Source organism: Anser cygnoides, chromosome 22 (assembly GCF_040182565.1).
Source record: "Anser cygnoides isolate HZ-2024a breed goose chromosome 22, Taihu_goose_T2T_genome, whole genome shotgun sequence".
NCBI lineage: Eukaryota > Metazoa > Chordata > Aves > Anseriformes > Anatidae > Anser > Anser cygnoides.
In genome coordinates this window covers 6,966,860-6,990,893 of record NC_089894.1, presented here as the reverse complement: position 1 = coordinate 6,990,893, position 24,034 = coordinate 6,966,860, and the positions used below count along the sequence as shown (strand labels likewise).

General features: G+C 68.5%; 2 protein-coding genes across 5 annotated transcripts; both read right to left on the bottom strand.

The window, feature by feature from the left end:
* Positions 1–1,031: 1,031 nt before the first annotated feature.
* On the bottom strand, positions 1,032–4,587 carry GHDC (GH3 domain containing). 2 transcript variants are annotated; one of them, XM_066981399.1, is made up of 9 exons: positions 4,452–4,468; positions 4,191–4,421; positions 3,930–4,060; positions 3,245–3,821; positions 2,821–3,010; positions 2,665–2,736; positions 2,425–2,558; positions 2,227–2,315; positions 1,032–1,851 (listed from the first exon to the last, which is right to left on the bottom strand). In XM_066981399.1, exons 2-9 carry the CDS (start codon positions 4,411–4,413, stop codon positions 1,651–1,653), a joined length of 1,617 nt encoding a protein of 538 aa, XP_066837500.1. In that variant the 5' UTR covers positions 4,414–4,421; positions 4,452–4,468; the 3' UTR covers positions 1,032–1,650. The 2 variants fall into 2 exon arrangements, with proteins under 2 accessions (XP_066837500.1, XP_066837499.1); XM_066981398.1 differs by having other exon boundaries at positions 4,191–4,587.
* Positions 4,588–5,172: 585 nt separating this feature from the next.
* On the bottom strand, positions 5,173–22,056 carry LOC106047991 (signal transducer and activator of transcription 5B). Of its 3 annotated transcripts, none has more exons than XM_066981724.1 (19): positions 21,900–22,056; positions 11,582–11,719; positions 11,268–11,424; positions 11,088–11,177; positions 10,365–10,539; positions 10,154–10,284; positions 9,926–10,077; positions 9,685–9,840; positions 9,399–9,578; positions 9,205–9,292; positions 8,838–8,960; positions 8,616–8,708; positions 8,247–8,453; positions 7,711–7,805; positions 7,504–7,634; positions 7,004–7,174; positions 6,726–6,777; positions 6,284–6,391; positions 5,173–6,193 (listed from the first exon to the last, which is right to left on the bottom strand). In XM_066981724.1, the coding sequence occupies exons 2-19, from the start codon at positions 11,707–11,709 to the stop codon at positions 6,067–6,069; spliced, it is 2,364 nt and encodes a 787-aa protein (XP_066837825.1). In that variant the 5' UTR covers positions 11,710–11,719; positions 21,900–22,056; the 3' UTR covers positions 5,173–6,066. The 3 variants fall into 3 exon arrangements, with proteins under 3 accessions (XP_066837825.1, XP_066837827.1, XP_066837826.1); XM_066981726.1 differs by having other exon boundaries at positions 7,019–7,174; XM_066981725.1 differs by lacking the exon at positions 21,900–22,056 and adding an exon at positions 15,280–15,301.
* Positions 22,057–24,034: the final 1,978 nt, after the last annotated feature.

Here is a 24,034-nt window from a genome sequence, read left to right as displayed (position 1 = left end):
CCGGTGCCCCAACCCAGCCCGTATCCTGCAGCCTGGTGCTCAAATCAACCTCGCGCCCTGCAGCCTGGTACCTGAAAGGAGCTTGCACCCTAGCATCCTACAGCCTGGCACCCAAACCCAGCCTGGCATCCTGCAGCCTGGTTCCCAAACCCAGCCTGGCATCCTGCAGACTGGTCCCCAAACCTGCATCTTGCAGCCTGGTGCTCAGATCAACCTTGCACCCTGCAGCCTGGCGCCCAAACCCAGCCCACACCCTGCAGCCTGGTGCTCCGATCGACCTGGCGCCCTGCAGCCTGGTGCCTGAAACAACCTCACACCCTGCAGCTCGGTGCAATGCCTGGCCCAACGCCCTGCTCGTTCAAGCAGGGGGGCTCGAGGCTTTGCTGCGGGGCACAGCGGGGTCCCCAGGAAGGGCTGCAGGTGTGCATGGCGCAGGCAGAGGGATGGGCAGCGCCACGGGGCTCCCCAGGCTGTGTGCTGCTGTACAGCTCCCTGCCAGCACCAGGGAGCCGGGAGCAACCCCAAACCCTACCCCGGCCACACCATTTCTCCCCTGCTTGCAACAGGAATTCTGCTCCAGGCTTTTCTTCCAGCAGGGGATGGGAGGGAAGGGGCCTTTGCATGATTCTCATCCCTGGCAGGGAGGCTTTGGCTGCACCATGGGGGATGCTTCATGCGTGCCTTGTTTAAGACAATGTCTTCTGCCAGAGGCCCTGCTCGCCCCCACCCCGGTAACAGCTGCCTGCACAGCAGGTCCCCTAAGCATCACGGCTCAGTAGCCCTTAAAATAAACCTTAGCGAGCAGGAGAAAGGACCAGTCCCCGCCACGTGTCCCCACCAGACACTCCCAGAGCCCCAGGACAGACGCTGAACTGGTTAAATATTCATGGCTGACCCTTCCCCAGGACCAAGAGCAAGCAACAACGGCAACTTCTCCTCAAAGCGGATAGTCGGGGTCGTCATCAAGAATCTCTTAATGAGGATTAAAAACGTATTAAAAAAAAAAAAAAAATCAATCCCAGAGCGCTGCCCTTTGTTTATATTTGAGAGATAATCCTCCTTTATTTTGCTTCTGTTCTTTACAAAACACTAAAAAAGCCCTTCCTGGAGCTGATTGTTCCCGAAGCAGCGGACACAGCTGGAGCCCGGCGGAGGGGCTGCCCCATGGCAGCAGCTCCTGCGGCCACCGCGTGCCCTGCCTGGGACATCCATGCCAGGGGGGCAAAATGCCACCGGGCCCCGAGGCTGCCAGCTCCTGGGGAGTTTTCTGCTGTCGCCCGTGCTGGCCACGGGCTGTGAGCACCGAGGTGGCCCTCAGGAAAGCCTTAGAAAAGCTCTGAGGCTGGTGGCGGGCACTGCCAAGGCACCGAGCAGAGTAGGGACCAAGCCTGGCACATCCAGAAAGCCCCTGGTGATGCTCACCCACGCCCACGGTCCCCCTCTGTGCCCCCAAAAAGTCCTGAGAAGGGCCAGCAGCGGGCTCCAGAGGTGTGGGAGCAGGCACGTGGTTGAGCTCACTGCCTCCATCCGCTCTGCGCAGCCAAACCCCGCGGGGCCGGGTGCCCTCGCCCCCGCTAGGGAGGCACCCTGGCCCCGATCCCTCCCTGGAAGGCACACACCAAGCAAACCCCGGCGGCGAGCGGGCTGCTTTCAGGAGATAACGGTGCTCTGGATGACGGCCAGCAGCCGCTCCTCCCGCAGGACCCTGGGCATGGGGACGGGGGAGCCCAGGGCCTCCCGCAGCTGGGCGAAAGCCCCGGCCCCCACCAGGTGCAGGCGCAGGGGCCCGATGCTGCCCTTGAAGCGGAACGATTTGTAGACGGGGAAATCCTCCTGCAGGCAGTGGTCCAGCTGCAGAGAGACGGGGAGGAGGCCCTCGCAGGTCCTAAAACCGTTTTCCCTACAGAGCAGCCGCCACCCGCCGCAACACCCAGAACCCCCAGGCTCCCTGCTCCAGGGAAGGAGCCCCTTTGCCAAAAGTCCTCCCGCACAGCCGTACCCACGTCCCCCCCTCCTGCACGCAGCAGCCCCGCGGGCACTGCCTGCGGGCTCCTGCAGCCAGCACAGCTCAGCAAAGCCATTCCCAAGGTGCCCAGGCTGCCGGCGAGCACTGCCACCGCGTGGCTGCGGGGCTGGCAGGGGGCAGGCGGGGAGCAGGCAGCAGGATCTGCAACCTGCCTGCAGCCAGCAGACCCCCCCCCCAAAACCCCGAGCCCCCCCCCTTACCTTGTAGCGCTGCCCCTCCGACAGGTCCCTCAGGCCCCGCAGCTCCACGAACACCTCGTAATGGGGGGCGCAGACCCCCGAGGAGGCGCCTGCAGCAGTGCCACGAGCGCGTTAAAGCCGCCCGCAGCCCCCAGCCCGGCTCGGGTGGTGCTGGCTGCGCTTTGGGGCGACCGGTGGGGCGTTTTGGGGGTGACTCACCCAGCAGGGAGCTCTCCACGCAGACGTAGTCGATCAGGCGAGCGCCCGGCCACATGCCCACGGCGCGGCACAGGCTCCGGCAGAAGCGCTCCTCGGGGATGCTCTCGCCCCGCACGCTCAGCACCTGGCTCTCCCTGCCGGTGTGGGCACGGGTGGGTGCCGCGTGCTGTGGGTGCCGCCAGCACCTGCCCCGCACAGAACCCCCCCTAGGCGAGGGATGTGGGTCTGGGGTGTCCTCACCTGCGCACGGGCTCCACCACGGGACACTGCTTGTTGAAGCCGGCCACCCTCAGCACCTCTCCGGCGCGGCACCTGCACAGGCACGGGGAGCGTGAGGCCGGCGGGGGGGTGGCGCAGGGCGTGCAGCCCCCCCGGAGCACGGCAGCAGGGAGGCACCTGTACTCCCCGGGCCGGGCGGTCAGAACCAGGCTGTACTCCCGTCCCTCCCAGAGCTCGCCCAGCAGCACCGTCCGCTGCTCCTCCTCTTCCTCGGCCGGGCAGGGCAGGAACTCGCAGAAAGCCCAGTCGGGGCACAGCAAGAAGCGGGGCTCTGGCTCCTCCGGCCATAAGTTGACACCGAGCAGAGCTGGACAGAGGGCAGCACCGGTCAGTGTGACCCCCCCCCCCAGGGCCCTCCCTTCTCACCCCCTCCAAGAAGAGACCAAGGCACGGCTGTTTTTTTGGAGAGCTGAGAGGTCTCTGCGGGGCGGGATACCGCACGCAGCGAGGCACCCACCTCTGCCGGGCTTTGCGCTGCCATACAACAGGGGTCCCCCCACCCGCGCCCCCACGGGGACAGCCCTGCTCGGGCCGCGCTCACCTCCTGCCGCCCGGTAGAAGGGGCAGTACAAAGGCAGCCCCCTGCACTCGGCCTGGCGCAGGGCGTCGCAGTAGAGCCGCTCCCCGCCGTGCGCCGTCCCCACCACCACCACCTGCAGCTGCGGCCACAGGCGCTGCACGATGCCCTCGAAGCCCCGGGCGCACTCAGCCCGCAGCTCGGCCGCCCGGGCGGCGTCGGGGACCAGCAGCGCCTGCAGCCGGCCCCGCAAATCTTCGGGCAGCCCGTTTTGGGGGCTCAACCTGCCCAGCGCCAGGTCCTGGGCCAGCTGGGGCCAGCCGGAGCGCAACGCCGCCAGCGCATCGTGCAGCTCGGAGGCCAGCCCGGCCTCCAGCACCCGCAGGGAGCGCGCCCGCAGGGCGAACAGCAGCTGCAGCCGCAGGGCTGCCGTCCGCGAGGGCAAAGCCCCCACCTCGGGGGGCGCGCAGTACAGGGCGGGCAGGGGCCAGCCCGCCGGGGCGCGGGGGCGAGCGGGCGCCCAGCTGAGCAGCGCGGTGCTGCGGGGGGCCAGCGCCTGCGGGAAGGCGGCGTGGAGGACGTCCAGGTAGAGCAGGGACCCCTGCGTGGGGAAGAGAGGCGAGGGATGCAGGGCGCCGGGCCCCGTTTGGGGTGCCGCGGTGCTCCCCTGAGCAGCCCGGCTGTGTCCCCCCCCCCCCCCCCCCCTTACCTGCAGCGGGGGCTCGCAGGCCCAGCAGCACCGGAGCAAAGCCCAGAGGCTGAGCGGCGGCACCGTGTCCCCCTGCTCCCCATCAGCGCAGCCCCCCGGCAGGGGGTGACGCTCCCGAAAATCCTCCGACCCTGCGAACAGACGGGACGGGCTGAGACGCGCATCCCGCAACCCCCCCCCCCCCAAAAACCCCCAAACCCCAACTCCCCTCCGCTTCTTAACCCACCCCCCCCAACCCCCCGCAGCCCTCCCCGGGCTCACCGTGGGCCGTGCCGGGGGGCAGCAGCCCCCGGAGCCGCCGCTCCTGGCTGTGGCGCACGTCGGTGCCCAGCACCTCCAGGCGGCGCCGGTGCCACCGGGCGGCGCGGCGGAGCGCGGCCGCGAGCAGCCGGGGGGGCAGCGGGGGGGGCCCGGGCAGCACCGCGCACACGGCCACGGCCACGGCCACCGCCAGCAGCAAGCCGGTGGCCACCGGCAGCAGCATCCCGGGGGGGGCCACCGGCAGAAGAAGCATCCCGGGGGCCGTCGCCAGCAGCACCCCGGGTGCGCAACCGGAGACCCCCCCCCCAGCACCGCCCCGCCGCCCCCGGGACCCCCGGCCCTTGTCGCTGTCCCTTCTCCCCCAACCCCCCCGCCCCGTACCGGACCCGTTAGCACCAGGTCCGCCCCCCCCCGGTGTTTTCCGGCTCCGGCAGAAATGACGGGCAATGAGCGCGCCCGGCCCCGCCCGCTGAGCGCGCCCCCCCCCCGGGGGGAAAGGGCGGCTCCGCCTCCGCCTTAAATTACGGGGTTTATTTCCTTTTGTTTGCTCCTTTCTACAAATTAAAATAAAATAAAATAAAAAAGACACAGCCCCGGCCCCAGCCTCCCCCAAGCCCCTGCTCCGCCCCCCCCCCCGCCCAACGCAGGCAGAGAAATAAAGCGGGGATAAAAAAAACCAAGAGCGAACCCCTCCCGCCCTCCAAACCTTGGCAAGGAACGGCTCCTTTGCTTTAAAAAAATAATAAAATAGTGCAATTTGTTTTGCTTTGCTTTGCGCCTGGGAAAATGCCCCCAGCCCCCCCCCCCCCCCCCATACGCTCGCCTGGGGGATGGAGCAGGGGGCACCCATGCTGCCCGACCCAAGGGGGTGCGGGAAAAGGGCTCCTTCCCCCCCCCCCCCCCCAACAAAAAAAAAAAAAACAAATTTATTAGGGCAGGGGGCTGCGCCCCCCCCTCCCAAGACACACGTGAAACCCAGAGCTTTTGTGTTACAAAAATATTCCGTGCTTTATTTACTCTGTGGTAGAAAAATAACATCGCCAGGCAACCAGAGTTTCGGGGACACGGATGGGACGAGGCGGTGGGGGGGGGGGGAATCGGAGGGCTCCCATCCTGCCCCCCCCCACCCCCCCCTGCCACCCCTTGCCCATCCCTGCCGCCCTCGCTCCGGTTCCCCTCCCGCTCTGCCCCCCCCTCGCTGCGCTGGTGCCGGAGGGGCCAGAGGGGGACACGGCGGGGCCGGGAGCCGAGAGGAGGGGGGGGGCTGCCAAAATCCTTGGGGGGGGGGGCAGAGGAGGAGATGAGGTCCGGGAGGGGACCCCCGATGGCGCCAGCATGGGCCATATCCCCCCCTCCTCCCGCCCCACGCTCCCCCCTCCCTTGGGGAACAGAGTCAAGGAGATAAAAACACCAACGCGCACATGTACATTCTTGGTGACGACTGCAGAAAGCGAATCCGGGCCCCCCCCGGGCCCCCCGCCCCGAGTAGCCCCACATTGTTTTTTTTTGGGGGGGGGACACACAGGCTACGGGAAGCGGGGCAGCTCTGGGGGCCGGTGCTTGCAGAAGCGGAAAGCCGAAGCCGGGCCTTTTTGAAAAGGAACATAGAGGGGGGGGGGGGGGGGGGGGGAGAGAAAAAAAAACCACGCGACAAATCCGCTGCCTTTTATACAAGGGCATAAACACCAAAAGAGCCGGACACCACCCTGCGTTTCTGGACAGCACAGAGCAAATCTCGGGGGGCGAGAACACCCCCCCCCCATCGCCGCCTGAACAACCCCCCCCCCAGCTGGGCACAGAGACACGAACACAGCACAGTCCCCACAGTGCCGGGGGGGGGGCGGGGGGGCCGGCGTGGGGCCGGGACGCCCGGCGGTCACGACTGGGCGTGGGGGATCCACTGACTGTCCATGGGGCGCCGCAGCAGCTCCTCCACGTGCCTGGCCACGTCCATGGTGTCGTCGAGGTCGAAGTCGCCCTCGGGGTCCAGCACGGCGTCGGGGCTGCGGGAGGCCAGGGGGGTGAGGTTTGGGGTCGGGGACAGGCTGCTGGAAGAGCGGGGTGGGGGGGGGGACGGGGGACCCGATACCTACTTCTGGGCATACATGTTGTAATGGGGCTGGGAGCAGACGGCGGGCGAAGGAGCCTGGTCCATGTAGGTGGCCCCCCCGGGGGCAGCGTCGCCTGATGCGCTGACAAACCTGCGGGGACGAGGTGGCACGGGCTGGGACGTGGATACGCCCCGGGGAATTTCACCCACCTCCCGGCACGGACCCAGACCCCAAACCCTATCCCCGTCCCCATAAAAAGCAAGCAACCAACGAGGTCCCAACCCTGCTGGCTGGGGGGAATTCGGTCTTTTGTGGTGGGGGGGCGCACAGCAGCCCTTGCTTGGCCACGGCACCGCACCGCGCTCTCCTCGCCCCCCCAGCACTGACACGGTCCCAGCCCTAGGGCTGCGAGGGCAGGGATGCAAAGCACCCGGGCTGGCTGCCCCGGGGACGATCCCGCGGCGCCGTGCGGCCTCGTACTTACTCTGGCACTACTTGCTTGATCTGTGGCTTCACGTACCCATCCACGGCCTTAGCTAGAGGGACAAAAAAAAAAAGGCAGTGCTGAGGCTCGGAGCAGGAGGCGCGTGCTGCAAGCCTGCGGAGGGGCTGGGGGCTCACGGCACGGCGAGCTGCAGGGCCACCCCCCCCCGGCTGGATGTGGCCCAGGGCAGGGGGTGCCGGCAAGCCCAGGCTCCCCCCCCACCAACCCCGGTAGGATGCACAGAGAGGGATGCGTGAGGGGTGAAGGGGCAGCGCTACCTGGCGTGGACTCACAGAGAACCGGCGTGTAGTACTTGGAGAAGACCTCGTCCTTGGGCCGGTCGGGGAACACGTAGATGAGGTAACTGAGGTCCCCGAGGCGGTCGGCCAGGGAGCGGATGGAGAAGTCCCTGGTGGTGAAAGGCATCAGGTTCCAGAACATCCTCTCAGCTGGAAAACAAGAGCGAGGACCGCGGTGATGCCCGGGGCTCGCCGTGACGGCGAAACCGGTCCAGAAAATCCCAGTTTCCTGCGCTTTATCCTTCCTGTAACGTTTAGGGACGAGGCGCAGCTCGCCAGAACGCAGGACGGGGCAGGAGCTAACGGGACCTGGGGGCAGGTTTGTCCTCATAGGGGCACCGTGCGCCTGCTGGTGACGGTGCTGGCACCGAGGGGACACACGTAGGTGCCGAAGGAACACCACGAGCCCCACGGACGGGGACACTTCGGTCCCCAAACTGGGAAAGCCAAGCAAGGGGGAGCTCGAGGGCTGCGCTCACCGGAGTCGAACTTCCACGCGATGGTGATGCCGCCGATCTCCGAGTCGCTGAAGCGCAGGAGGAAGGTGCCGTCGGGCTTGTTGATGAGCAGGTCGTGCGCCTGCTGCTTGTTCACGAAGCCCAGAATGGCCCTAGGCAGAGCGAGGGCGTCAGGGCGGGCGGGCAGGCGGGCGCGGGGCGGCGCGCGCGGGGCGGGAGGTCTCTTACCCGTCGTTCCAGTGCGGCTTCAAGTGCTTCTTCAGCACCTCCATCACGCCGTCGAACCACTGCCAGAAGGTGTAGTTCCTCCCGGGCAGGTTTTCCTGTTGAAATGCCCAGAGAATGAGCGCTCTCGTCTCCAGCCGCGTAGCTGCTGTTAAACAGCACAAGCGCACACGGAGACCTGGCCCATGGCACGGAGGCCGAGGCTGCGAAGCCAGGCACCAGTTGGCCTTGTACCAGCGCCCAGCCACATGGCCCAGCCCCGGGGGAACACCAGCAATGCCTCCCCGAGGGCGCAGAGCACAGCTCCAGCCCCCCATAACCTTCCAAGCACAGAAGGCAAAGCCTTCTGCCCCGCTGCAGCTGGCTCCTGTTTGGGTTTTGCATGACTCTGACAAAACCCAGCTCCTTGGGAGGAACGTGCCCCATCCTATCCCTCGGCACAAGCGCTGGCACCGTGGGCGTAGCAAAGCCCCGGTCCCGGCGCACGGCAGCACCCCGGGGCTCCCCGGCCCTCCCAGCGCCGAGCCGCCCCCCCTCACCCGGTTGAACTGGGACCAGGACACCGTGGTGCTGCTGTAATCCTCCAGGTGGGAGCTGGTGCTGTTGAAGAGCTTCTGCGCCAGGAACACCAGGTTCTCCTTCGTCAGCCCGCGGCTGCTCTGCACCTCCGCCTTGAACTTCATGTTGAGCGCCTCGCAGAGCTGCGGCCACTGCACTTTGTCGGGCACCGCGAAGGGGACGCGGCCCTTGGGGGGGGGAACACGGCGCAGGGTCAGCACAAGGAGCCGCCCCCTGCCACCATCCAGCCCCGAGCGCGGCCCCACCAGGCGAGCCCTGCTCCCTCCCGCAGCCCCCCGGGGGGATACGGAGCCCCTCTGGTCCCCCCCCCGACGGGTGGTGGCACTCACAGGCTCCGCAAAGGCGTTGTCCCAGAGCACGGTGGCCGTGGCGTTGTTGTCCTGGCTGCCGTGCACGATCACCACCACGGGCAGGGACAGCGTCTGCCAGGAGGAAGGACGACGGGACGGCGCTGAGGTGGGAGGGGACGTGGGGCACCGCGGCTGCCCCATAGCCCCAGCCCGGCCCCACGGCGTGGGCACGGTGCCCTTGCAGCTCGCTGGTGGCTTTACCTTCACCTGGAAGACCAGCTCGTTGCCACCAACGCTGAACTGCGACTCGAAGAGGATGGTGAACTTCTCCTCCGTCACCGACTCAGCACCGCGGCGGTCTGAGCGCTTGATCCGCTTCAGGGACTGCAGGGACACGAGGGGTGAGCACGGGGGGGACAGGGGGACAGTTGGGGGACACAGGGGATAGCTGGGGGCACGAGGGGCGAGCGCATGGAAGGGGAGCGCAGGACAGCTGGGGACATGACCTGCGAACACAGCAGGGATGGCAACACAAAGGGTGACCGCGGGGGGGACATGGCGCAGATGGGGACACGAGGGGACACGAGACGGGGTGAGCGCTGGGACAGGGGGACGGGGGGGCTCTCACCATGTTGCGGAAGTGGGCGCTGAGCGTGCCGGTGGCCTGGTGATACTCCATCACGCAGCAGTTGTTGAGGATCTCCCCACTGCTCTCACTGCGTGGGAACACACGGGGTCAGGGGGACCACCAGGACGGGGGGCAGCCCCCCCACCGTGTCCTGCTTCAGGCCCCCCAGCCCCCCCCGCCCCCTCGGGCATTACTTGCGGGTGCTCTCGTTCTTCAGCAGGGCCTTGGCTTGCTGCTCGCTGATGATGGTGGCCTTCACCTGGGGGGGGTTCATGTGCACGTTCAGCTTCCCCCCCACCAGGAGCCGCACGGTGGCCGCGAACTTGGTCTGCGTCTTCAGCACCTGGGGGGGCTGCTTCTCGATGATGAAGGTGCTGGGGGGGCACGGGGGTCAGGGGCAGGCGGGCACAGAAGCCCAAGGCCCCCAACCGCCCCCCCCCCCCCCAAATCCCCCCGAGCCCACGTCGAGGCCGCCTCTACCTGGTGACCAGGGCAGAGATGATGTCGGTGATGGTGCCGTTCAGCTCCGACAGCATCTCCTCCACGGGGCCGGGGATGGGCAGCTGCTGGCACAAGTGCTCGGCCCTGCGGATCTGCTGCCGGTTCTGCCAGATGATCTCCGCCAGCTTCTCGCACCTGGGGGGGCAGCGAGGCTCAGCACCCGCCGTGCAAGGGCTCAGCACCCTGCCCGCCCCCCCCCCCCCCCCCCCGGCGCACCCACCAGGTCTGCAGCACGTCCAGGGTGCCCTCGGGGGGACCCCCGTTCCCCGCCAGCTGCTGCCGGCGCTTCCACTGGATCAGCTCGTCGTCCAGGATGGTCGTTTGCTGCTTGCGCAGCAGCTGCAGCGTCTTCTGGTGCTTCTCGGCCAGCTCCTGCGAGGCGGCACGGTGTCACGGGGCGCGGGGACGGCGGCACAGCCGGCGCGGGGACGGTCCCCCCGGCACTCACCACGCGGTACTGCTGTAGTGTCTGGGCCTCCCGGTGCAGCCAAGCCTCCAGCGACGCCTTCTTCTGCTGCAGCGTCGTCTCCCGTGACAGGCGCTCCTGGGGACCCAGCTGGGAGAGCTGGGAGAACTGGGCTGGGGGACGGGGCGCAGCGTCAGGGCCGGCACCGCCAGCGCCCGGGTCCCCGCGTCCCCTCCCTGGTCCCCCCAGCCACCTTGGAGGCGCATGTTCTCCTGGTACTGGATGATGAAGTACTCCTGCGTCTGCTGCAGCTTCTTGAGCTCGTTCTCCGAGTCCTGCGTGATGAGCCGCAGCTCCTCGAAGGTCTGGTTGATCTGCAGGTGCTTCTGCGACATGGCGTCCACCAGGGAGCCGGCCGGCGAGGGGCTCTGCACAGGCACCGCCGGCGCTCAGCGCGGGTTGGGAGACCCTCCCCACCCCACCTGGGTGCTGGGGGGCAATGGGGACCCTCCCCGCCCCACCTGGGAGCTGGGGGGCAATGGGGACCCTCCCCAGCCCACTTGGGAGCTGGGGGGCAATGGGGACCCTCACCAGCCCACCTGCCTGCTGGGGGGCAATGGGGACCCTCCCCACCCTACCTGGGAGCTGGGGGGCAATGGGGACCCTCCCCACCCCGCCTGCCTGCTGGGGGGCAATGGGGACCCTCCCCACCCCACCTGGGAGCTGGGGGGCAATGGGGACCCTCCCCACCCCGCCTGCCTGCTGGGGGGCAATGGGGACCCTCCCCAACCTGCCTGGGTGTTGGGGGTCAATGGGGACCCTCCCCACCCCACCTGGCTGCTGAGCACCCCCTGCCTCAGGGCTGCTCCCACAGCCCAGGTGACGGACACCCCCAGCACCCCCCCCACCCTGCAGGACCCATGGCCTCCCCCCCCCCCCCCCCCCCAAATGGTGATGCCCCTCAGCCCCCACTCACGTTGTTCGCCTCCCGCACCAGCCTCTGCTCGTGGTAGAGGATGTGCCGGATGCAGCGCACCAGCTCCATGGGGCACCGGTCGTACGTGTTCTGCACGGGAGGCGAAACTTGAGCCAGGCGTGGGGCAAGGACCCCCCCCCCCCAGACCCCCACCCGCCGCAGCCCCCCCCCCCAACTCGCCTGCAGCTGCGTGGCATAGTGCCCCAGCTTGATCTTCAGCAGGAAGCCGTCTTCACCCACTTGGTGATCCGCCTTCTTCTGCAGCTCCTGGATCAGCCCCTCCAGCAGCTGCGTCGCCTTCACGTTCTCCTGGGGGTTGTCGAGGTCGATGGAGTCCCTTGAGAGGAGGGGGGGGGACGGACACAGAGCGATGGCATCAGGCCAGCCCGGCCCCACGGGGGGGGCTCGGCACAGCGGAGACCCCCCCCCCCCACGGCACGGACACGGGGTGGGGGGCAGCAGGACCCACGGGGACGGGCACCCCCCCGACCTACCATGCCTGGCTCTCGATCCACTGCGACAGGTAGTGCCGCACCTCGATGGGGAAGTGCTGCCCGTAAAGCGCCTGCATCTGCCGCAGGGCTTCGCCCTGGAGCTGCTGCGCCTGGATCCACACCGCCATGGCTCACCACCTGCCGGGGACACGCGGCGGGCGGGCATCACGCGGGGGGGCCCCGGCACCGAGCACCCCCCCCAGATTTACAGGAGTTTCCCGGCTCCTCAGGCACCGAGCGCTGCCGGAGTCACCGCAAGGGGACGGGGGGGCCCCCGGCTGCGTGCTACCCGCTATTTTCTAGGGAAAGCCCTCGGAGAGCTCTGCTGCCAAAGCTCTGCTGCCTCGGCCGCGCCACGCAGCCGTGGTTTCCCTTTGCAGCACCGCGGGCGCACGGCCAGGGAAGCGAGGAGGGATGGGGGGGCTGGAGAGGAGCCCCAGCACCGGCCCGCCAGGAGCAGCCCCCACGGTCACATAGGATCACAGCCGCCCACCCCGCGCCCCAGCACCACAGCGTGGGGCTTTACCAAGCGCCTTTTGGGGTGACCCTGGCATCCCCACTGCTCCTTGGGTCATCGTGGGGCAGCCACACACCCACCAAACGCAGCAGGGAGACGGCACCTCCGAAAAGCCCGAGCTTTCCTCCACACCCTGCCCCATGCACAGGAAGAGGAACAATAACCCAGTTGGCTATAAATGATTTTTTCCCCTATAAAAAGCAAGGAACATTTCCACATTCACGGAAAAGGCGCTGCGTTAGAAATCCTTCTGGTAAGGAGGACCTGGGGGAGGCAATAAAAAACTGAAAGCGATGAGGGATAGGGAAAGGGGGAAGGCCGACAGCAGGATGCGTACGGGCACTCAGCAATTGCGAACAATTGATAAGAGGCCCTGATGGAAAACGCTGCTGCTGGCGGAGCTGCAGGGAACGCCAGGAATGGTTTGTTTTTTTTTTTACTGCGCCAGGAATGGATGAAACCCCGGGAGCAGCCCAAGCCCAGCGCAGGAACATCAGCACGGACAAAACCCAGACAAACGCTGCTCCTCCTATCGAAACGGGGTGATGTATTCCCAGCGTACAGCAGCTGAACGCTTCCTATTCCACTTCACCGTGTTGTTAAGCAACAAGTATTGCTCTGCCGCTGCGGTCAGCTCGCCATCAGGGCGGACAAAAGGCTGTGGCCTTGGAGCAGGAGCTGTGAATATTGCTGCTGGGAACGGCCGGGCGCAAACCGAGCCAGCGGCACGCCAGGGCTGGCGAGGGGAGCGGCAGGACGGCGAGGACAGCCCCGAAAAGCACTCGTGAAGGGCTCTGACACACTCGCTATGTGCCGAAAAGCACCACCGATGCACCCGCGGGCGTTCCTCCGAGCGGCTCATTTTGGTCTCCCGTGCCTCACCCGCAGGCTGGCAAACCTCCCCGCGGAGCCGCAGGGCGCCCAGAGCGCGCCCGCAGCCGGCGCGGCGCCAGCCCCCGCCGTCACGAGCGGAGCTTCCCCGCCACGAGAGCCGGCCACGGCTTCAGCACGATCCCAAAAGGCACGGCAAGCCCCGCAAAGGGCATCCCCACCCCGCAGAGCATCCCGAGCCCGCGGCGTGACCACGCCGCAGCCGAGGTGCCGTGCTTTGCCAGCAGCCCCACGCTCCTGCATCGCACGGGCGAAGCCGTGAGCGATCGGTGCCTCGGCCGGACCCAGGACCGGCACCATCCTCCCCGAGCAGCACCCGGGGCCGGCTGCAGCAACCGGCCACACGCACGTTCGAACAATTGCAAGAGACGGGTAATTGCAGTGGTTTTTAAGCTGCTTTGCATGTGCTTAGTGCTGGCAGCGAGCTATAATCCCACCCATTACCGCAGCTCGGTTAACCAGCAGCAACTCAATAAGCCACAGCGACTTGCTCGCCGGTGACTTAGCGCCTGCGAGGCTGCACGCACGGCGGCTGGACAAGGGTCGGGGACGGGGACGGCAGCCCCCGAGGGGACAGCTCGGGCAGGGGATGCCCGTGAAGAGAAGGATGGGAGATGCGGACGATGCTTCAGCATCCAGTGGCCTTGCTGCCCAATCGGCCTTGCCAAACTGGCTGCAAAACGGGCGAAATTCACCTCAAAGAGGTTTCCCAGCGGGCTAAAGGCGGTGACGCGGGAAGGAATGCACGGAGGGGTGCGGGAGCACCCTGGGGGATAGCAGGTGGCCAAGGGACCCTCGTAAGGCAGCAGCGGGGCCGGGCTATGGCCAAAGTCCCCCTTGGCAGCCCCGGAGCCTCCCAGACACAGCGGCGGGCTGGCGGCCAGCTCCGGATTGCGTGCTGCAGGAGAGCCAGAGCCCACGGGCGAGCAGACAAAAGGAGGGAAGTGTCTCACAGGGCGAGGCTGGCAGCGGCGCGTTCCCATGCGCGGCGAGCACGGCAAAGCCCCGCCGCGGGCAGCTCCTGCCCCGGGGCCTGCACCCAGGGGCTGCTGCTCGCCCCAGCGAGCTGGCTCGGGCTGAGCCACGGGATGCTTATGGGATGCTCGTGGCGCAGAGCTATGGGGTGCTGGGGGCACAGAGCTGCAGGATGCTCGCGGGACACTCCTGGCACGGCTGTGGGATGCTCATGGCACAGCCGTGGGATGCTGGGGGCACAGCCACGGGATGCTCGCGGGACGCTCGTGGCACAGCCACGGCACACTCCTGGCACTCAGCTCACAACCCAGGTTCACCCCCTGCCCTCACCCCGCCACCGCCACCGAATGCAGCCCCAGCTCCCTTCCTGCACCCCGCAGAGCCAGCTAAAGCCCTGGGGGGGGGGGGGCCACCAAAGGGCTCTGGCTACACCCCCCCCACACGCCTGCCCCGTGCAGCCCCTCTGCCGCCGTGGCTCCCGCGCTGCCCTTTGCCTGGCGCTCCCCCGGCCCCGCGGAGGGGGGGTTCTGGGTGCAGCTTCCTTCCCGGCAGGGAGCGCGGGGCCCCAGCGGCGGTGCAGCCGCGGCGCCGGCTCCGTCCCGCCGGCACGTAGCAGCCCTGCGCCCGCCGCAGTAAACACACGGACACGTGGTTTCTCGGCACCTCCGGGAGCCCACGATCGCTTCCAGGTCAGAGCCGGCCTCGCTGGCGGCCGCAGGGCCGGACCCCGCGCTCCCAGCAGGGTTGGTGCTGCCGGGGGGGGCGGGAGTCGTCTCCGGTCCTGCCCTGGGGGCATCACGCCTGCCCCCGCCGGATGGGAGCCCGCATCCCCCCGAGATGGCAGCCCCATGCTGGCTCCCCTCTGGGGCAGGATCCGGCCCCCAGCCCCCAGCCAGGCCCCGGGAATGGTAACGCTGGCAGCCGACAGTGGCTGCTCGGCACATGGATGGGCTCCAGTCCCCTCCCGACCCCCCTTGCAGACAACCGCTCGTCCCCTGCATGCCACACGTGTGCCTGGGGGATGCACGGAGCCCCCCGGGGCAGCCCCTATTGGCTCGACCCCCCCGGGGCTGCCCCAGCTCAGCCCCCTCGCCTCGCACGTGGCCGCCGCGCACCGCGTCCTGCCCTGCCCGGAGGGGACACGAAGGGCTCGGCACGCACCCAAAGGGGCCCGGAGCCCACGGGCAGCCGTGCCACGGCCTCCCCACGCATGGCTTTGGTGGGGGGTGGATGAGCCCCCGGGGACGGTGCTCAGTTCCTCCTCAGCACCGGACCAGCAGCACCGGCTGGGTGCCCATCCCGCGGCCGTACTCACCGGGGGTCAGCGCCTCTCTACCCACTGCGGCCCCCCCCCCCCCGCCGGGGGCAGCCCGGCCACGGCTCCGGGCAGGCGCTGCCGGCGCAGCCGGGCTCCCGTTGCGGCCGTTTCGCAGGCTGCGAGCTACAGGAAGGAGCCGAGAGCAGCTATTTCCTTCCAAAATGTCAGCTGCCTGCGCAGTCGGGCAGCGCCGGGCTCCGGCAGCTTCCTCCGCTGCCGCCTGCATGGTGCGGCCGGGGGCACGGGGCCGGCGCCCCCTGATCCTTAACCCCGCAGCGGGGCACGGCCTCTCCCCGTGGGGCTGAGCCCCCCCACCCCCACCCCGGTGCCCCCACACCCTGAGGGCAGCCGGGGAAGGACCCGGAGGACTGGTGCGGGAGGGATGCGGGAGGTACGGAGGGCTTGGACTCACCTGCACCCCACGGCTCCGCTCGCGGCCCCGCGCCTCCCCCGGCGCACGGCACCGGGGCAAAGCCCCCGGAGAGCGGCCCCCGGCCTCCCCCCCGCCCGCTCTGAGCTCCCCAGCGAGCACCGGGCTGCGCCGGGGCCGGCGTGGAGGGCAGCCGGCGCTGGAATTGGCGCGGCTCGCCCCTTCTACGCCTGCCTGTGGTTTCCAGCTTTCGGTCGAGAGGTGGAGGCAGCGCCGGGCGCAGGAGGCGAGCTCCTTCTAGAAGCGCGGCGCTTTGATGGCTTCTGGTCGCCTCGTGCACCAGAGCGGCGGCGGCCGAGGGCTCGGCCCTGGCGGCATCAAGGTCGGCGCCCTGCCCGCCACCGGCCTGCTGCCCACGCTGGAAACCGCCCGTGCCGGGGCAGGGGAACTCGGGGCTCACGGCCGAGGCATCGGCGGCTCTGAAAATTCACTATTTCCTCCCCGGGGCAGGGCCGAGGGCCCAGCAGCCGGCGGGCGGAGGTGCGCTGCCCGCTCTGGGCTCTCCCATCCGGCAGCGGCCCCGTGGGCCGGCGGCTTTGGGAGCCAAAATGGAGAACTTGAGCTCCGACAGGAACAAGGAAACCCCAAACGCGGCCTGACGCTGTCCAGGGGGAGAAGCTGGCCGCGCCCGTAGGTGGCAGCGCCCCAGGGCCCCTGCGCAGCCTCAGCACGGGCAGGGAGCAGCGCTGCCACCCGAAAACCCGCAGCCAGTGACTCAGGATGGCAGCAGGGACTGCCTCCAGGTGACATTACTACGAGCCGCCGGCGCTGGGTTCGATTTGCCCTCTGGCATTTGAAGCCTTCGGGAACGCGTGGCTCCCCTCTGCAGATTTTCCCTCACGACCACAAAGGCCCAGAAACCCGCGTCATAACAAAACCACCGAAATACCCGACGAAATCCCGGCGAAATCCCTCGAATCCAGGGGCCGAGAGACAACAGCCAACAGCTCCTGCGCGCTGCAGGAGCAGCCCCCGGCTGCCCCCCCCCCGGCTCACCCCAACCCCGCGCGTCCGACGGAGCACAATATTTTCCCCGACACACCGAAAGCTCAGCACGACGGCGAGGAGCCCAGCCCTGCCCCACACCTCGGGATGCAGCACCCGTCGGACACGGTGCCAGCCCCTGCTGGCACGCAGGGGACCGGGCGCAGCCACCCGGGACCCGCGCCCCCCCCCCCCCCCCCCCTCGCACCCACCAGCCCCAGGGCACGCCGCTAATTCCTGCCCAGACCCAGCACAAGCCCGGGAGGGCCGGGCTGATCGGAAGGACGCGAGGATTAAGCTCATCGCAGCGTCGAATTAGTCCCGATTTGGGGCTGGAGACACAATTTCATTTTATCTGCCATGCCTCGGCGAGCGCGCACAATCGGGCTAATCCAGTTACCCGCCCAGCGGGATTTGCAGCGCGGAGCCCAGACGGGGCAGCGCAGGCACCGGCGGCCCCGCTCCATCCCGGGGGGGAGGATGTGTGGGAGCCACCGACGGGGGACCCGCAGTGACACCCCCCCCCCGCCTCCCCCGGGGGTCCCGGCGCAGCTGGCAGCATCTGGGCTCCCTTGGGTGCAGACGAGCAGCCAATTTGCGTGCCCGGTCAGGAGGAAAACCGCCTGCTGTCGGTGCATGCATGCCGAGGCTTCCCGCCCTGCCGCGGCACACCGGGCAGGCACTTTGGGGGTTTTTTTGGGGGAGTTTTTAGGAGCTGAGGCGCAGGTGGCACAATGCAGCCCCGCGGGGAGATGCTCCTGGAGCGGGGCAGCAGAGCAGGCAGGGAGGCAGAGCAAACCTCGCTGCAGGAGGAGGGGGCGTGCAAACACCCCGGGAAGCCGGGAGCAGAGGGAACTCATCAGAATGGGAACAAAAAGCCAAAACACGGATGTTTGAGGCAACAAAATCCCATTCCTAGCAGCACCCCGGGGCTGGCGGGTCCCTCCCACGGTGGTGGCAGAGCTCAGCGTTTGCCTTCACGCTCCCGGTGCCCGGCGCACGCCCCGGCCACCCCGCGGAGCGGCCCCGTGGGGATGCGACCCCCCACAAACGCGGGGATCAAAAACCAGCCGGGTCCTGCCCATGCCATGCCGTGGCTCCTGCTGGGGGTGCGGGCAGGGCAGCGTGACCCCCCCGGCAGCGTTCAGGGGGCAAAGCGCAGCCCAGGAGCCGGAGCCGGCGGCGCTCTGCGGGACGGCAGCGCCTGCTCCGCCAGTGGGAGCAGCACCCGGGGGCACCACAGCCCCGAGTTCAGCAGTGACACTTGGCACGTGGGCACGGGCTGCGCCGCAAATCCCCCACCTAAACATTTCTAAGAGGCCTAGGTGACGAATGGGTTTATAAAAGGAGCGTGCCGGGGCCGAGGCAGCTGTGCCGTCGAGCCCCGAAGCGCCAGGGCTGCGTTTGAACAACAGCTAGGCCAGGGATCGTTTTACAGCTGTGTTTTAGCCCAGGCGAGGGGCTGCGATGTGCCACAAGCGAGACCTGCCTCTTTTCCCTGTAAAAAGCTTTGCAGGCGGAGGAACACAAAACCAGACAGGGGCACTCGGCCGCCGGGGCCGCGCAGGCGCTTCCAGCCCCGGCCGAGCACCAGCCTTTTCCCCAATTCCCTCCCCAGGCAGAGCCCTGCCGGAGCCCGGCCTCTCCGTACGGCAACGAGAGGAAGACGCGAAGTCACAGCGAGAAATGGAGATTGCAAAACTCACCAGCGGCCGCTTCAAAAACGGGGAGCAGCGTCGCGACCGTGTCCCGGACCGGCTGCGGCATCCCAGCCGCCAGAGCCCCGCTGCGGAGCCAGGCGGGCGCGCATCGCTCCCGGGCTGCTTGGAGAGCGCGCCCCGGGGCGAGAAGCACGCCCTTCTGCAGGCAGCCGGCGCTCCTGGCCCCTCTGGTGCAGCTAGATGGGTGGATTCTGCTTTATCAGCAACTCGGCTCACCCCTATCGGCCAGGAAGCCGTGTTCACATGTGTGCCTCCCCCTCGACATTTCCCAACGCGGCAGGGAGAAGCAGTTCACGGCAAACGTACCTTTTATCAGCCAGCAGATGTTGCTAGAACTGTTGCTGCATGTAAAATACGGGGCATGCCCGGCGCAGCTTGGATCCCTGCACCGGACACGCGGTGCCAGGGTGAACACCCCCGCCCCCCTTCCTCCCGGGATCAAAACACTTGGGGGTTGCAAAATAGACACCCCATGAAAGGAAAGGCACGCCACAGAAACATTACAGCTGTCGAGGCTGCTCCTCCTGGAGCATGCTGGAGCCCCGGGGCAGGCTGAGCCCAGCCAGCAGCCGGCACAGCCTCCGGGGCCAGAGCCCAGCCCTGACCCCCAGAGCGGCACCAGCACCCCCGGGAGCCCCTCGAGCAAGGGGACGGTGCCCCCGCGACGCAGGCACCCCCACTCCACCTTCCTGCCGTGCCCGGGGACTGCTGCGAGGCCCCTCGAAGGCTTACAGTAATTCCTTGCAGAGCAAAAAAGTCATTTCCCAGCTGACGGGGCCGCTTTACTGTACGCAGCACGGCACAGTCACCGCTCACCACCCGGCCGCCCACGCGGGGCAGGAGTACAAGGAGCAGGGATTTTTCGCGAGCAGGGTATCTGGGTTTTGCTATCACTCGAGAGAGAGCTGGGAAACCCCACGGCGAAGACCTCACAGCCTGTTTGGAGTCAGCACTTCCCCTGCAGCACGAGGGGAAGGTCCCTGCAGCGGCTCCGTGTCACTCATGGCGCAGAGCATCCCCGGCGGCTGCTCCCCGGCCCCGAGCGCTCGGGCGAGCATCCCTGGTGGGGCCACATCCCCCCCCCCCGAGGCACCGGCGTCGTGCTGCAGAGGGACAAGACAGGCGCATTGAAGCTGGTGACGCAGCTCCAGAGACAACTGCTGGGGGGCCAGGCACCCCCCGAGGGGCCACACCACAGGGAAAGCCCTGAAATGCGGCGGTGGTGACAGCAGCCCATCGCTCCCCGTTTCCAGCGTGGGCTCCCCCAGGGTCAGGCTGTTGACGCCTCTCGGTCTCAGCGGGAGCTCCTCCTCCCATGCTGTGCAGCACGGCACGGCCGGTCGCCTCCCCGGTGCTGGGGGCAAGCCCCGAGCTCCAGGGATGGTTGCACAGCCCACGGTGAGGGGCTCCATCCTCGTGTCAGGCGCTCGGGAGCCAAAGCAAGTCGGGCTGGGATCCTGCCAGCTTCGGGAGCCCCAGAGCTTGCTGCAGCTCCCCCATGGGCGCGTGAGGCAGACACCCCTAAAACCTTCACCTCCTGACCCCAGAGCAAGGCGCCGGGCCCCAAGCACCCTTCCAGCACCACCAGGTAAGGATTGCCGTGCTGGTGCACGAGGCCGGGCTGCTTCCCCGGTCCCTGTGGCACGGGCCAGGCTCTGCAACCGCCCCGCACCAGATGCCCCGCGCAGGATCCAGCTCCAGGGCTTGCACAAGCTCCGCGCTGCAGCCACGAGCTCTGATGGAGGTGCAGGGCTGGCAGGGGGGCCAGGGGTGCCCTGCTGCACCAGCACAGCCCACGGCATGCTGCTGGCGAGAAGCACGCCTGCTTGCATCCTCCGGGCTTCCCAAGGACGTTGCCAAGAGCTGACAGCGTGTTGGGGTTTAACCCACGTTCCCCCAGAGCACGGGGGCCGGGCAGCACCGCAGCTCTGCTCCGGTCGCCGTCCTCCAAAAGCCCCAGGTGCTCCACAGGCTCCTGGGGACTTTCTGAGCCCATGTCTTGCCACGGGTGAGCCCTGTTGCCCCAAAAAGCATGGCACGGTCGTGCCATGCCGCAGCGTGGCCCATCGATGAGAGCCAAGAACCCACGGGCAAATTGCCGGGGGTCGCCTCCCCTCCCCGAGCCGTGGGGCTCTCCCGAGCAAGGTGGGGCGCGCGGGGCTCCGACTGCAAGCTCTCGCGAGCCAACGGCCCCAGCTCCGCGCTGCCATCGGAGGTGTTACCGCCGTCAGCAGATCAGGCGGAGGTGCCTGAGCCGGGCCATGCCCCCGGGGACGAGCCCTCACCCGGGGCTGGGTGCTGGCACCCCGGGGCCCTGCAGCGTGGCCAGGAGCACCCGGAGAGCCCTGCCTGGCACGGGCCCGCCGGCTGGCCGGACCCACGCAGGGCCCTGACAGCTCCTATATCCTATCCGACAGGTGGCTCTCCCTCCCGAGGGGTCGTAATTAGCCCTGCCGCTAACGCCGGCCGGCAAACGAGTTGGGTGAAAGGCCACCGGGCGCCGCACGCCAGGGCGCTCTCGCCGCTCCCATCTTGGCCGAGGGATTTATTTTCCATCCCGCTGCGGCTCTGCCCAGCGGCACGCCGCCGCCGCCGCGCTCCCGAGCACTGGCGAGCAGGAGGGGGCTGCCCCGCTTTCCCCCCCCCCCGGCACCCCAAGCCCGGGGGGGTGCCAGGCTGTCCTGGGCACGGCGCACACGACCTCCCCAGACACCGTTTGGGCACTTTCCGAGTTGCCTCCCGGAGGCAGAGCCGCTGACGAGCGGCCCCTTCCCGCACCGCTGCGTCCTCGGCGGCTCCAGCCCTGCAGACGGCGGCCCCCCCCCGGTGCCGTGTGGCCCCCCCCACGGTCCCGTTTCCCCCTCCCACCCCCCAGTTCCTTGTGTCCCCCCCCCCGGTCCGGGATGCGCCGTGCCCCCCGCCGGGCTCCGCGCAGCGGCCGCGCAAAGTCCGCGCCCCCCGCGGGGGCGTGCGCCCGGCCCGGCCCGCACCTGCCGGGCTCCGGGGGGGGCCGGGGACACCCGGGGGGGTCCGGGGAAGGTGGGGGCTAGGCGCTGCCGCCGCCGGGGTTCCCGGTCCCGGTTCGCCGTCGAAAAAAAGCGAGGCCAAGGGCCCTGCGCCGGGCCCCGCCGCGAAGTTGCGTTTGGCCGCCGCGAGTTACGAAACAGCCAAAATATTTACCAAAAGGAGGAGGGGAGGGGGGGGGGGAGGCAGAAAAAAAATAATAAAAACGAAATAATCAACATTTTAAAAAGCCGAACGGCACCGAACCCCCCGACGGCGCCTTGGCACGGCCGCGGGTGCCCCCCCCCCCCTCCCCGCATCGCCCCCCCGGGAGCGCGGCGCTGCACGGCCCGGCTCGGCACGGCTCGGCCCGGCCGCCCCCCGCGCCCTGTTTACGGCCGCGGAAAGCGAAAGCGGGCCCGGCCCGGCCCGGCCCGGCTCGGCACGGCCCCGTTCGGCGGCCCCGCGCCCGCCCCTACCTGCGGCCGCGGCGGCGGCTGCGGCTCCGCTGGCTCCGGCGGCTCCCGGCGCTCGGCTCCGCCGCCGCTCTGCCCCCTCCGGCCGCCGCCGCCGCCGCCGCCGCTGCCTGCGCCGCCCCCCCCCGCCGCCGCCCGGCCCGGCCCGGCCCCGCTCGGCCCCGCTCGGCCCGCCCCCGCCGCCGCTGCACCGCCCCGCCCGGCACCGCCGCCCCCCCCCCCCCCCCCCCCCACCGGCACCGGGCACCGGGCACCGGGCTCCGGCATGGGGGTTGGGAACCGGTATCGGTACTGGTACTGGGAAGCAGCACCGGGTATCGGTACCGGTACTGGGTTTGGGCACCGGGCACTGAGTGTTGGGACTGGCACCGGTATTGGTACCGGTATCAGGTTTGGACACCGGGCACGGGGTGTTGGCACTGGCACTGGGTATCGGTACTGGTACCAGGTTTGGACACCGGGCACCAGGCACCGGGAACCAGCACTGGGCGTTGGTACCAGTACCAGGTTTGGGCACTGGGTGTTGGCACTGGCACCGGTATCGGTACTGGTACCAGGTTCAGGCACCAGGCACCGGGCACTGGGTACCAGCACCGGGCATCGGTACCGGTACCAGGTTTGGGCACCGGGCACCAGCATGGGGACTGGGAATGAGGTGTTGGTACTGGCACTGGCACCGGGCACTGGCACTGGCACCAGGCACCAGGTACCAGCACCAGGCATCAGTACTGGTACCAGGTTTGGGTGCTGGGTGTTGGCATCAGCACCAGGCGTCAGTACCACCAGTACTGGTACTGGGCACCAGCACGGGCACTGGGAACCAGGTATTGGTACCGGCACTGGGCGCTGGCACTGGGCATAAATACTGGTACCAGGTTCAGGCAGTGGGCACTGGGTGTTGGCACTGGCACTGGGCACCCACATCTGGGCATCGGTATTACCAGTACTGGTACCAGGCACTGGGGACTAGCAGCCATACTGGGCACTGGCACTGCTACCGGGTACAGGCACTGGGCACCGAGCACTGGCACCAGTACCCGGCACTGGCACCAGGCTCTGAGTATTGGCAGCGGCACCGGGTGCTGGCACCAGCACTGGGCACCAGCACAGACACCGGCACCAGGGCCAGCACCAGCACAGCGCCGGGCACTGGGTGGTGGCACCAGCACCAAAGGAGCTGCGAGCTTTAGTTCTGGTTACAGGGGGAGAAAAAACCAGCCTCGGGCATTGGCACCGGGTACAAGGGGAGCCCCAAACAGTACGGGGATTGGTGCTGGGCAGGGGGGGAGCCCAAAACGGTACCGAGCATGGGCTCCGGCCTGCACCAGCAGTGGGATCTGGCAGCAGGCACGGGATGCTTGTACTGGGGGATCTGCTCCAACACCGGCACGTAACGGGGGAGCCCCCAGCAGCACCGGGCACTGGGCTCCAGCATCCCCCTCGCCGCCACCCCTGCCCGCAGGACAGGCTCTTCTCCCCTCCGCCAGCGCCAGCCGGCCCCTCCGCGCTGCATCCTGCTGGTTTTGGGGCTGCGGCGGAGCTGGGGACGCTGTCTTTCGCCCCAAGAAGGGTTTCTGCCTGGTTTCTCCGTGCTCCGCTGCCTGCAGGCCTGGGCTGCTTCCTGCTCGCGCGGAGCCTCTCCCCGGCAGGTCTCCTTGAGGGCCGGGGAGGCCGTGGCAGGGTTTGCACGTGAGAAAGGAAATCGCCACTGAGATGCAGGATGAGTAACTCCAGCACCCCAAATCCCACTGGCTATGCAGACTTCCTTATTTCTGGTAAATCAGCGACAAGCACGTGAGGGCTGCCCCGTGCCAGGAGCGCGGGGCCGGGGCTGCTTGAGCGGCAGGGAAAGCTGTGGCTGCGCCAGCCCGGGGAGCTCCGGAGACAGAAGCAACCCAAAACGCAGCACTGACGAGGACGGCACGGTCCCCAAGTGCCACCGCAGCTGCAGCTCCCGGCAGAGCACGGCTGGGTTTGGGCAGTGGCCGAGGCTGGGGCTGCTGCAGGACCGGAGGCCAGCCCTGCGTGGCAGCGTCTGCGGGGTTTCTCAGCACCCGCCGAGCACCCGCTCTGCCAGGACACGGTGCCCAGCGTCCTCTCCTCGCTGCTGCAGTACGGGGCGATTGCACCAGGCCCAC

Bases quoted from the DNA above. Each gene is read 5' to 3' on its own strand.
- LOC106047991 (XM_066981724.1), bottom strand. From the start codon at position 11,709: ATGGCGGTGTGGATCCAGGCGCAGCAGCTCCAGGGCGAAGCCCTGCGG. The intron at 8,454-8,615 runs GTGAGTGCCACC...CCCCCCCCCAAG, and splicing joins ACAACGCCTTTGCGGAGCCT to GGCCGCGTCCCCTTCGCGGT. The intron at 7,635-7,710 runs GTAAGAGACCTC...CGCTCTGCCTAG, and splicing joins AAGCCGCACTGGAACGACGG to GGCCATTCTGGGCTTCGTGA.
- GHDC (XM_066981398.1), bottom strand. From the start codon at position 4,443: ATGCTTCTTCTGCCGGTGGCCCCCCCCGGGATGCTGCTGCCGGTGGCC. The intron at 4,061-4,190 runs GTGAGCCCGGGG...GTCTGTTCGCAG, and splicing joins GCCCCCCGGCACGGCCCACG to GGTCGGAGGATTTTCGGGAG. The intron at 3,011-3,244 runs GTGAGCGCGGCC...CCCTCTGTCCAG, and splicing joins CTTCTACCGGGCGGCAGGAG to CTCTGCTCGGTGTCAACTTA.